General features: G+C 37.7%; 1 protein-coding gene across 1 annotated transcript in view; it reads right to left on the reverse strand.

The window, feature by feature from the left end:
• The window catches only part of LOC131079396 (ent-kaurene oxidase, chloroplastic-like), an 86,684-nt gene extending 75,564 nt beyond the window's left edge, over positions 1-11,120 (reverse strand). The window contains exon 1 of the mRNA XM_058017315.2: positions 11,025-11,120. Coding sequence (XP_057873298.2) covers positions 11,025-11,120 — 96 coding nt within the window. The remainder of the gene's footprint in view (positions 1-11,024) is intronic.
• Between the last annotated feature and the right edge of the window lie 1,524 nt (positions 11,121-12,644).

A 12,644-nucleotide genomic window follows, 5' to 3' on the forward strand; every position in this document is an offset into this window, starting at 1 on the left:
TTATTTGTAAAATCATTTTGTAATTGTTGTATAAGCCTGACATTGTATATCTTTTGTATTGTAAGCCGACATAAGGCATATTGTTTGTAAAGGGTATATAGGTCAGTGTTATATAGAACTGTGAATAGGATTGTGGATATAGAACCTTGTTATGCAAAGATCATCTGTATGCGAATGCTATATCATGCAATGATATGTAGATACTTTGTAAGGTATTATTGGAGGGAAGGAGATACCGGTACAAGTGTTCAGGGTTTATGAACCGATACAGAGCATAGCTTTAACTGGAACTCTTTTTGGCATAGGAGATGCATTTTGTGAGTTCATCTTTATTGTTTTACTTCAGTAGAAGCTTGTAGTCAGTGAGACTCTTTAGTGATGAGCAATGTGCTTTCCTGCATGTGCAGGCCCCCTTCTCTATGTAATATCTTTCATATGGCCAGTGAATTGATATTGTGGGTCATAAATCCCATCGTGGTTTTTCCTCTTTGATGTTTTCCATGTATAAATTCTCCGTGTTATGGTGTTCATTCATGTGGATGGTTTATTTCTTCAAGTAATATGTTTATTCATTTACCGGTTTATATGTGTATGGTATAAAAGCATAAAATCTTATCTTACCAATAGAACACTGATTCACCCCCCCTCTCAGTGTTCTTGGATCCCAACACAAGAAATGAAGCAAAAGGAAAGAAATAACTAGGGCAAAGGAAGAAAAAAATGAATTACTTTAGAGGAAAGAAGAATAAATTTCCAAAGCTACAATAGAGAGGGAACACTAGTACATTCGGGGCTAATTTCTGATGGCCTATAGTCAGAATTTTGACTACTTTTCATCAGAATGCCGATAAATGAAGTCATCAAAAACTCATAGTCGGACTTCCCAATGATGCCATTTAACATCAGAATTCTGACAACATCGTGAACTCTTTTGACGACGGCCATGATTGCTCCTCCAATCAAAACTATCGTTAGATGGACGTCGGAATTCCGATGCTCCCCCATGAATATACATCGATGATCATCTGACAAGGAAGTGCCGTTGGATATACAACATCCTCATTGGATGTTTCTTCAATTGGCATCAGAATTTTGACGGCAACCAAAAACTTTGCATCGATGAGGATATTGTTGGTTTGACGGTTTGGCCATTGGTGCAATGTTTAGTTGCCATCAGAATTCTGACTGCTATTTATTTAAAAAAATAAATAAATCTGATTATTCTGTACTGCGACTGCAATAGGGTGTAAGCCACCGGTCAATTTGATTATTTCATACTATGACTACAACAGGGGGTAACGTAGGTGGTATTAGTCGGGTGTTTACTTAATGTAGTTTGACTTACTGGAGTGAAGGTGTTTTCCACAGTCTAGATCCTCTCGAATACTAGTGTATCAAGTTGGAGGGCGGGTGTTATTTCATGTAAATAAGGCCATTTGAGGCCATTATAATGTATTTGGATCTAATTGGGAAAGTTTGAGGTCCATTGGGCAAAAATTGTAAGAAGTTGTCATTATTTTCATGACAACTTTTTAAAATTTGGTTGGGAGGTTGGTTTCTGGCGGTTTGAGATTGTAATCCACTTGGATGGGCATAAATAGGCATTTTTCACACCACCCAAGTTTGTCTTGTTGAATTTTGAAAGTTTTACTAAATGAAGTTGGAGATTTTTGTTCATACAAAAATGTTTCAGTTTGATTCTCATTATTTTTAATTGTGAAATTCATCATATTTTCATTAGAAGTCAATTGGATATGGTAGAGAAGTGAGTTACCTTCATTTCATCTTTTGTAGCATTGAGATCCATCGAAATTTGAAGAAGAGATCACTATTTAACCCTTCATTATATATTCTTTACAGATTTCTTTACATGACAACCACCTGCAAGATATTCAAGATGCAAAAAAATATATTACATAACAAGTTAAAGTAAATCACAAATATAATATCTATACAACAAACTAAACAAATATCACTATTTACCTCATGTATTTTCCAGGATCATATATGACTTGCTTGATATTATTGTCGAAGTCGTCTAGGAGAGATAGAGGTAGAATGTACTGCAACAGTTATAAAATTTTATTTTTCATTTTTTTCTAACATAATACAATGAAAAGTACATGCACAATATACAAAGATATAGTAAAACACAAGAACATGAATTACCTTAATGAAGGTATGCCAATAACGCATTTTTCATCCTCGACCCAAATTCACTTTTCTTTGATATGAGATTGTTTATGTTTGCACCAAATCCTGTAAGAAATCAAATTTTTTGTATGACTTCTTTTATAGAATTGCTTTGCTAGTCCGTTAATAACCAAGGAAGGTCACTTATATTAATCTGGTCTCCATGGCTATTTGATTGAATGACATTTTTCATTGCATGATTGGAATCCTGAATGTCACTACAAATTTTGATAATTTTTTCTTTGTCATGCCTTCCATCCAATATTTTCCATAACGTCTCTGTTATATTCTTTCCAATATACATAGTATCAAACAAATGCACAATTTGTAACTTCTCGTAGTAGGGCAACCTACTAAATTGTCGAGGATAACTTTTTAGTTCTTTAATAAGGTGGTCATTTATGCCTTGACGACCTTCACGATCATCAATCACATCATCAGTAAACAAAACACAATAGAAAAGATGTTTTATGACATAAACCATTAGATGGAATGGCATTACCTTGACGATTAATTCTATTATATTCCAACTTCCACAGGTGAGGTGTCATTCTTCGTGGCTTTGATGTATTCTCTTCTTTCCCATTGAAAAGATGTTTTTCAGTATTTTGATACTTATGATTTTTGTGGAGAAAGTGCCTATACTCATCAAACACTTGCTTTCCTAAACTTTTTGAATGATGAGATTTCATCTTTGGACCACAAACTGGACATGCAAATTTTCCCTTTGTTTGAAGACCTACAAGATAATGTATAATTGGATTAAATATATTAATTTTTTTAATTATAATTATCATGCGCAACTTGGACACTATAACATACCACAAAAATGTGTTAGCCCTGGGGGATCATGTATTGTCCATACAAGCATCGCATGAAATTGAAATTGTCTTTGCCCTATTGGTCTAGAGACATCATACATAGTGACACCATACCATAACTCCAACAACTTGTCGATAAGAGGCTTGATATATACATTCATATCTTTAACTTGGTACTTACCTAATCAAATGAACAAAAACATTACATAATTATTATGACCATTTTACTGCAATATTTATAATTAAATGTAGATGACTATTAAATGATAAAATACCTGGAACAATCATTTCCAACATTATGTGCTCCCTCTGTATTTACATCCATGGAGGAATGTTATTGTTGATAACAAAAACAGGCCACATTGAGTAAATAGATCTCAACTCTCCAAATGGATTGACATCGTCCGCTGCCAATGAAAGCCTGAGATTACGAGGTTCTTCTTTAAAGTGTGGCCACTTTTCCTCTGTCCATAAATGTTGAACCATCCGTAGGCATTCGAATAATGTCATCTTGACTTCTATTGCGTGCATGGTAATCCATAAATTGTGCCAAGATAGTGCACTTGAATAATCGTTTCATACGTGGAATAATGGGAATATAGCAAAGAACCTTGCAAGGAACCCTTTTTGTTATTTGATATGTTCGATATCTACTGATATGACATTCAGGGCATTTAGTTTTAAATTCATATTGTTTGTGATATATAATATGATCATTGGGACAAGCATCTATTCCTTGATACTCCATTCCAATATCTTTCATAATGGCAGATAATTCTCGATATGAAGGAGGTAGAATATTTGATGGTGGTAACAAAAACTCACCTATCAATCTACAACAAAAAAATATAATTTGTTAATATAAAGAATATTAATGGTACAACATGATTCACCATTTATTAAATATAATGACATATATGACATACCTTAACATACGTGAGATTGTTATGTTGGACAAACCATTCATAACCTTCAATTTCACCAACAACAATACAACAAAGAGAAGAGTTGTCTGGGAGCCTTCGTAAAGGGACTCAGATGCCTTCTCAAGTAGAGGGACATCATGAACAACATCAAGGTCATCTTCATCATCATGATCAGCTGTGCCGGTACTAAATGTGTCATGGTTCAATGTATTTGTACCATAATCTTCAATTGTGTTTTGTGGCTCATGATCGTCATCTTCCATGGGATCATTATCTTCAGCTTCTATATTCACACCTCCATGTTACTCCACTTCAAAAACCATATTCTTCAGGTTGTGTTGATCTATATCATGTGCTCCGAGGTGCTCGACCTATATAAAATTGATAAACATAAATAAACCATGATCATGATCTCATCATTAAGTGATTTCTTATGTATATAAATTGTTAAAATGATATAATGAAAAACTTACCAATGGATGATAATCATGTCCACCTTAAATGTGACCATGCAACCTACATTTTTTCTTAGCTGTTTTGATTAGAAGTCTTCTAGTCTTTAACCCCTTACAAATTTTGTAGGGACAATAACATTTTCCATCACCTTTTCTTTTCAAGTTAGACCACAATCTAGCAATTGTCTCCTTATTTTATTGTTTGTTGATATTGTTTAACATGGTATTTCTTCACAGTCAAAAAAATTGGGCTATAGAACTAGTTATATAGAAGTTGAAATGTTAGTTATGAAATCACATTTCAGTATAATATACCAAATTAAATTACTTGAACATAAAAATTATGCAAATTGAACCAAAACCATTTAACTCTTCGTTTTCATCTCAAAACATATCTAATGGATTTGTGGTGATTTAGAGTAGGTGATATGCCCATTGAGATTCATAGGCCCAAGTTAGTCATAGACCCAAGTTATATAGAGTCATAGACCCAAGTTAGTCTAAAAGGAAAGTAACTATCCATTCCCATGCTCATGTATACTTACATGACTGATGTTGCCCTTATTTATCATAAACATTGGAGAGACCTTATTTGACTTGCCTAATCATTGTGGTTGCTATCCTAATATGAAATATTGAGTTCTACCCTTGCCTCTGCATCAAACTTCTCACATCATGTTTCTTCACCAAAACACACTATTCCCAATCTTCATCAAAACACACTTTTTCACTTTCTAGGTTAGTTGTCTTAGCTTAGTTGGTTGTTGTCGAGTCTTTGCTGTTAAAATTTTGTTCATAGTTTCTTAGGAGTTGGCCAAGTCTTTCTCTTTGAAATGAAGTGAGGTTCAACATTCCCTTTTCCCAGCCAAGGCATAATCCCTTCCACTTCTGTCGATCTTGTCAGTGGGTGCCCAAACTCAATCACTCCCATTTCCATTTCCTCCCATTTCAACCTCCCTTAACACTCTTCAATTCCATTTACCATACCTTCTAACTCACCTACCTTCCTATCCTCTATCCTTTATCCACCTTTCATACCCCATGCCTTAACCTCCTTCACATCTTATCTTAAACCTACCCTTCCATCTTACACGCACACCTCCCTCCACTAACTTCCTTTCCACCTTACCCCTACCCCTATTCTATCCTAGCATCTCCCTTCCCCTCATACCTTATATCTCACACTCCCCTCCACAATACCTACCCCTTTATTCCCCTAAAATAACCTATTCTAACCCACATCCCATAAGTCTTACTTCCTTTATTTCCCTAAGCTTACCTCTACCACACACCTATTAACCTACCCTTTCCATCTTATCACCTACCGCCATCCTAGCCTACCCATATCCTATCCCTATCCTAACATACCACCCTAACCCCTTACCCTTTTTCCTTGCCCCTTATAACTCACATTATAATCTACATCCCCTTTACCCTTTCATTACCCCCTTATACCTCCCACTCCACTTTATTCCCCAACATATCCTAACTCCAACCCCTCCTACCGCCCACATCCTAAACCTCATTCCCCCCCACGTATCTCCTTCTTCCATCATTTATATGCCTTATGTACCCCTTTCCCCAAACATCCCATTCCCTCCTCTTTCTCCATGTAGCAGCTACCCTTAACATTTCCTACCACTCCCCCCTCATATTTCTCTCCACCGTATCATATCATCCTTTTGGGCAAGAGCACCTAGCACAAGATGGCCACCATGAAGCCAATTTAGTAATAGGTCAAGGTTTTTAAGTTTTCTTATGAATAAGTTCTTAGAAGACCACATTTCATGTAATAAATGTCATTAAGACCATTAGATGGTGTATTGAGTCCTAGTGGGGGTCATGATGATCAATATTGTCAAAATTGTCACTATGTTGCAAATATGTCTCAATGGGTCAAATGTGATATTTAATGATATTTAAAAGTCTTATAGACCTATTTTAACCCATTTCTATAATTTTGGAGTCATAGTGGTCTTGGGTTGAGTCTAGGAACAATTTTTGACAAAGTTGCTAATATTTTCAACATTGTGAAAGCAACATTTTGTGCATTTTATGAGCAATTAGGTGTTAGTTTGTTGAGAAAAGTTTAAAAGGTGGTTCTAAAAATTGAGGGAGGATTTGGAGTTTTTTAATAAGGAACTCTCCATGACCAAGGGTCGGTTGAGCATTGTAACTAAGCATAATTAATGAATATATCAGTTTTACCTTGCAATTTTTGAGTTCTTTAACGTTACAAACTACTATATTGGAGTTTGAAATTCCTTAGCATGTTATTTTTCTTGGAAAATATCTTGAATTTTTTATAGGGGCCAATCCTCTTCAATCTCCCTTTGGTTTCATCTTGTTTCATTCCGTATTGCCAAAGTTATAGCCAAATTGGTGAAAACTGTCAAAAACCTAGTCTAGGGTAACCCACGCCAAACTAAAATGCATTAGAGGTCATTTCCATATTGATAAATACATTTCAAGGAATGGGATGACCCATAAAATCATGTATTTTTTTTTCTTAATCATTGCAAGGTCTCATGAGCATTTTGGCATGTGCAAATATGTGGAAGGTGTTGATTTTTATGTCTTAATCTAAGAACACAGTGTATGCATGGAGTTTGGATAGTGTAATTGACTCAAGGGTCCTTGAATGATCTTGTTAAGGGATTGGGTAATTTTTGATGGAGTTATAAACATAATCCAAGTGTTTGGTGACCAAAAAATCCCATCAATTTGCGAGGGTGTATGACTGTCCTAAACCTTGCATTGATTGCCACAAGTTGACAGTGAGTTGAGTTAGTCCATTAGTGAGATTGAAAAAGAGTTTGGTATTGAGTTTTGTGTTGGTGGAAGGTTTAAGGAGGTATGCTATCATCATAATTAATTTTAGAGAGTGTTGTGAAGAAGAATGAACATGAAAGGAGTGACTATCGTAAGTGCTTGAGACTGTCACAAAAAGTGAGTGTTGCAGCAGTGAATTTTCCTTTGACCTTTGGGTGGTTGGGAGAGTAAGGACCCATGGTGGTATATGTTGAGTGGTTGGGAGGGTAAAGAAGCACATATCAACTATCTACTTTTACATCCTAGGATGGTGTCCACCTACTCTAAAACCTTGTGGGCACTCTCTGTCTAATGCTAACATATACATAACATGTGCCTCTCATATAACCCTATGTTGGCTAGGCCCCACCATAATTAGAAGATCCTAAGTACTGTCCTAAACCTTGCATTGATTATCACAATTTGACATTGAGTTGAGTTAGTCCATTAGCGAGATTGGGAAAGAGTTTGGTATTGAGTTTGGTGTTGGTGGAAGGTTTAAGCAGGTACACTATCATCATAATTAATGTTAGAGAGTGTTGTGAAGAATAATGGCCATGAAAGGAGTGATTGTCCTAAGTGCTTGAGACTGTCACAAAAAATGAGTGTTGCAAAAGTGAATCTTCCTTTGACCTTTGGGTGGTTGGGAGGGTAAAGACCCATGGTGGTATATGTTGAGTGGTTGGGAGGGTAAAGACCCACATATCAACTATCTAATTTGACATCCTAGGATGGTGTCCACCTACTCTAAAACCTTGTGGGAACTCTCTGTTTGATACTAACATATACATAACATGTGCCTCTCATATAACCCTATGTTGGCTAGGCCCCAGCATAATTAAAAGATCCTAACTACTATCCTAAACCTTGCATTGACTGTCACAATTTGACAGTGAGTTGAGTTAGTCCATTAGTGAGATTGGGAAAGAGTTTGGTATTGTGTTTGGTCTTGGTGGAAGGTTTAAGGAAGTACACTATCATCATAATTAATGTTAGAGAGTGTTGTGAAGAAGAATGGCCATGAAAAGAGTGACAGTCCTAAGTGCTTGAGAATGTCACAAAAAGTGAGTGTTGCAACAATGAATCTTCCTTTGACCTTTGGGTGGTTAGTAGGGTAAATAAGAACATATCAACTATCTACTTTGACATCCTAGGATGGTGTCCACCTACTCTAAAACCTTGTGGGCACTCTCTGTTTGATACTAACATATCCATAACATGTGCCTCTCATATAAACCTATGTTGGCTAGGCCCCACCATAATTAGAAGATCCTAACTACTCTCCTAAACCTTGCATTGACTGTCACAATTTGATCGTGAGTTGAGTTAGTCCATTAGCGAGATTGGGAAAGAGTTTGGTATTGAATTTGGTGTTTGTGGAAGGTTTAAGGAGGTAAACTATCATCATAATTAATGTTAGAGTTTTGTGAAGAAGAATGGCCATGAAAGGAGTGACTGTCCTAAGTACTTGAGACTGTCACAAAAAGTGAGTGTTGCAGCAGTGAATATTCCTTTGACCTTTGGGTGGTTGGGAGGGTAAAGACCCATGGTGGTATATGTTGAGTGGTTGGGAGCGTAAAGACCCACATATCAACTATCTACTTTGACATCTTAGGATGGTGTCTACCTACTCTAAAACCTTGTGCACACTCTTTGTCTGATATTGACATATACATAACATGTGCCTCTCATATAACCCTATGTTGGATAGGCCCCACCATAATTAGAAGATCCTAACTACTAAAAATGCTATATTCTCCCCTAAAAGGTTGTTGAGTCATAGAAGGCATAGCTTGATAGCCCTATAGTCTCTCATACCTAAAATATCCTTGTGTCGATGATGGTCACATGTGACTATCCTATGGCCCCTACTATGCTCTAGACCCTTGTCCCTAATATTGATACTATTAGGTTTTTATTTGAAATCCTATAGTAAATCTAAATTATCCTTTGAAGGATGGGGAGGCCTATGGACACTTTAGTCCCTTGATCAAGGTTACAAACTTCTCTCATGCCTCTTGTGTCCTCCCATGTACCTCCTTTTCCATAAGAGACTTTGCCATAGAAACCCTAAAGTCATTTGGATTGGCCATGTATAGTAAAACTGAAATTTTGGGCTTTCCACCCCTAATGAAATAATTGACAAGTAACTTGTCTTGAATGTAATCTACAAACTACAAGAACTCCAAAAACTAACTCTCATGTTGAGCCACTATGAAACCTCATTATGTAAATTCTGAAACTCATCTATGCATCTCTGTCAAAAATATTTTGAAATAGAACACACTTTGAAGCACTCCAAAATGGTATCGCATGATAGGGTTTCCAATGTGAGTTGGTGCATTTTATCCTCCCATTTCCACAAGGTGGAAGCAAGTCCTCTGAAAAATTGCATTGCAAATTATGCCTTTAGGTTGCTCACATATAGATGCAACCCAAAGCATAAGTCCAAGCTAAGTAACCAAGACTTAGCCTCAACCCCATTTCTGGATCTAAAAAATGTAGAGGATTGGAGATGAAGCAAATCTCGAATATGATCCTTTGGCTCATGATATGTGCTAGCTATAGTCTATACCTCTTGTATTTATGCATGATGAGGCTAGGTAATGTGTATTGATCAATCTTCTATCTCCTCTATGTGTATTTCCCAAATTCAAGGAGAACTCCTAATAAGCTCCCAACATGCAAGTGTATGCTCCTCTACTACAAGTGGATCATCATGAGGTGTCTCTGTTGTGGGCGAAAAACCATCATGCATCACACCTATAAAATTATATAAGGTTTGTAAGATTTGAGGTCCATACTCGGGCTACTCATCTTGGTGAAAAATCTCAAAGTGATATGACTCTTCTTGTCCATCATGTGAATGTGCTCCTCTTGAAGTACTAGGGGATGGATGATCCATCCTCATTGTGTGTGGCATCATATAATCCCAGATTAAGTTTAATTAAGTGCATGTTAAATTCAACCCAAATTTTCTACTGTACGAAACCAATCTTTGATACCAATATCATGCTCTCATTTTGTGATTTTTTTTTGAAAAGCGTTCAAATGTAAGGCTCTTAATATTTTGTGGGTTTCAAGAAAGTAAGCATTAAACTATTGTTCAACTTCCACATCCACAAAAGAACCACTCATGCCTCGCTGGAAAGGCCATCATTACCTGGCACCACGACAGATCTCCCACTATTTCCAAGAAATTGCTGCATGCTTTGTGGGTTATTCAGGGTGATAATTTGAGTTGCAAAGGGAAAGAAATTCTAAATTTGCATAGAAATAGAGTCGACATCCTGCATCCAAAAATGGGAGGAGATCTTAGACACGAAGAACTTGACAACATGTCGACATGGAAAGCTATGCCTAAAGTCTGGGCAAAGCTGGAGAAGGGCCATCTCACTAGCTTCATGGAAAAGCTTGAGGACTACGACAAAGGTAGGGTCAACCTCGCTGTTTCCAAGATTTCTGATAACTGGTCTAATGGTTCTTTTAAACTTTACGGAGTTAAATTCAAATTGGATGTTGGGCTTATTTTTACTGTAACTGGTATGCCCCACTCTAGGCTCAACTTCTTTCGAGACCTCAAGGTCTCCAACAATGTTGTTTCCCTGATCCCGTGCAGAGAGAAAGAGCGGGCCAAATTTGACAAGGCTACTGGGGGCTACTATGATGCTACAAACATCAAGAAGTTGTGGGGCTGGGTCCTAAATGCAATCATGGAGTATATTACGGTTGAAGGCCGCTACTCTAGGGCCCACACTTACCACTTCATGCTCTTGAACCATTTCAGACACGACAAAAAAGTGTCTTTGCCCTACTACCTTTTTCGATCCCTCTCCAAGTCCCTGAATAAGAACATGATGAACCCTTCTAGCCAGATTCTCCACTGTGGGCTCCTGCTGCTCATCTATGAGCATTGCAAAACCCTCGCCCTGCAGGAAAATAAGTGGATTTCCACCTCCCCTAGTAAAAGGAGGATGGAAGAGGGAGACACTAGCAAAGAGAAGGCATCATCCAACAAGAAAAGGAAAAGCTCCCCAGGCTAGAAACTAAGGACATTATCAAGGAAAGTAGTGGTATGGAGACAAATGACTCTAACGGAGAAGACAACTGGAAGGAAGAGGAACTGGGCAACGAGGAAGAAAGCGGAGATTTCGAGCTTGGTCAAGAAAGCCCTATTCCAAGTGATCACCCTGGTAAGGACAATAGCAATCTGATGGAGGAGACGACACCCAAGGATAATGAGGAAACCGAAGTTAATTCTGAGAAGGAAACAAACGAATGCTCCGAGAAGAACCTGGCTGAGGAAGGGGATAGCAAGGATAAGGATAAAAACTAGCGAGGGGCTTATCTTGGATAATCTCAAGAAGCTCTCGGAGGCTAGAATGAATTTCAACAGACAGACTTACAAAACTCTGAAAAACCTGGAGAAGCATGGGATAAACTCAGACAAAAGAGGGAGGATGAAAATAGAGAGCATGCTAACTGGAAGCAGGAAATGGAGAACAAGGTAAAATCGCTGGAAGAGGGAAAATAAGCGATGAAAAATCTGATGGGAATTATCCCAGGCATCCTCTCCGCTGTCAGCAAAAACCTAGAAGACATTGCTAAGGTCTTTGACCATTCTCCTAAATCGGTTGTAGACCTTGACCTAGAGGAGACCAACCCAACTGGAAGTGCTGGTGATGCTACCCCGGCGGGCAGAACAACTAAGAGAACCAGGGCCAGTATAAAGAAAGTTGTGGTTGCTGCAGCCAAGGACCCTCCCAACCTCAAAGACAACATCAAAGAGCTACAAGAAATAAGCAACACCTTGGCTAAAGCCCTGGATAAAATCTAATTCCTAGACGGCCTGCTGGCTTTCAGGGGCTTTTGTTGGCTTTTCTCGGTTTTCTGCTGGTTTTTTTTCCTTTTGTCATGTTTCTCTCTATTTCTCATAGCTTTGCTGTTTTAAGCTTGTAAAGGGTTTCGGGGTCCCTTCAAACCCTTCTTTTTCATTAATCAAAAACTTCCACATCCACAAGAAACTTAAAAGAAAACCTAGCTCACAATTTAAATTGACTACAACATAGACAACAAATTAAAGAAATTGAAACATCTTATATAATTTGGCGGATAATGAAATGAGACCTGTGAATGAATTGGTTGATTACCTTGGAGGTTGCAGATCTGCAAATATACTACTCACCGAACTTGCATAGAAAGAGACAAGCTGACATTCACATCTTTCTTTAAGTTGGTCTGTGCCCCACACCCCTACCTTTTTTCTTCAACCGGATCTTGGCGGCACCCCCACCCCCAGCTATGGAGGCCCTATCTACCTATCTTGGGTAACCTCAATCTAGAATGTTCTGTTTCCCTCCTTGTAATGCCCAATGTCTTTATGGATTCCAGATGTCGACGAGACAAAGTCTAGGCAGGATTAATGATTTGTAGCATCG

The sequence above is a fragment of the Cryptomeria japonica genome, chromosome 6, assembly GCF_030272615.1.
Source record: "Cryptomeria japonica chromosome 6, Sugi_1.0, whole genome shotgun sequence".
Taxonomy (NCBI): domain Eukaryota; kingdom Viridiplantae; phylum Streptophyta; class Pinopsida; order Cupressales; family Cupressaceae; genus Cryptomeria; species Cryptomeria japonica.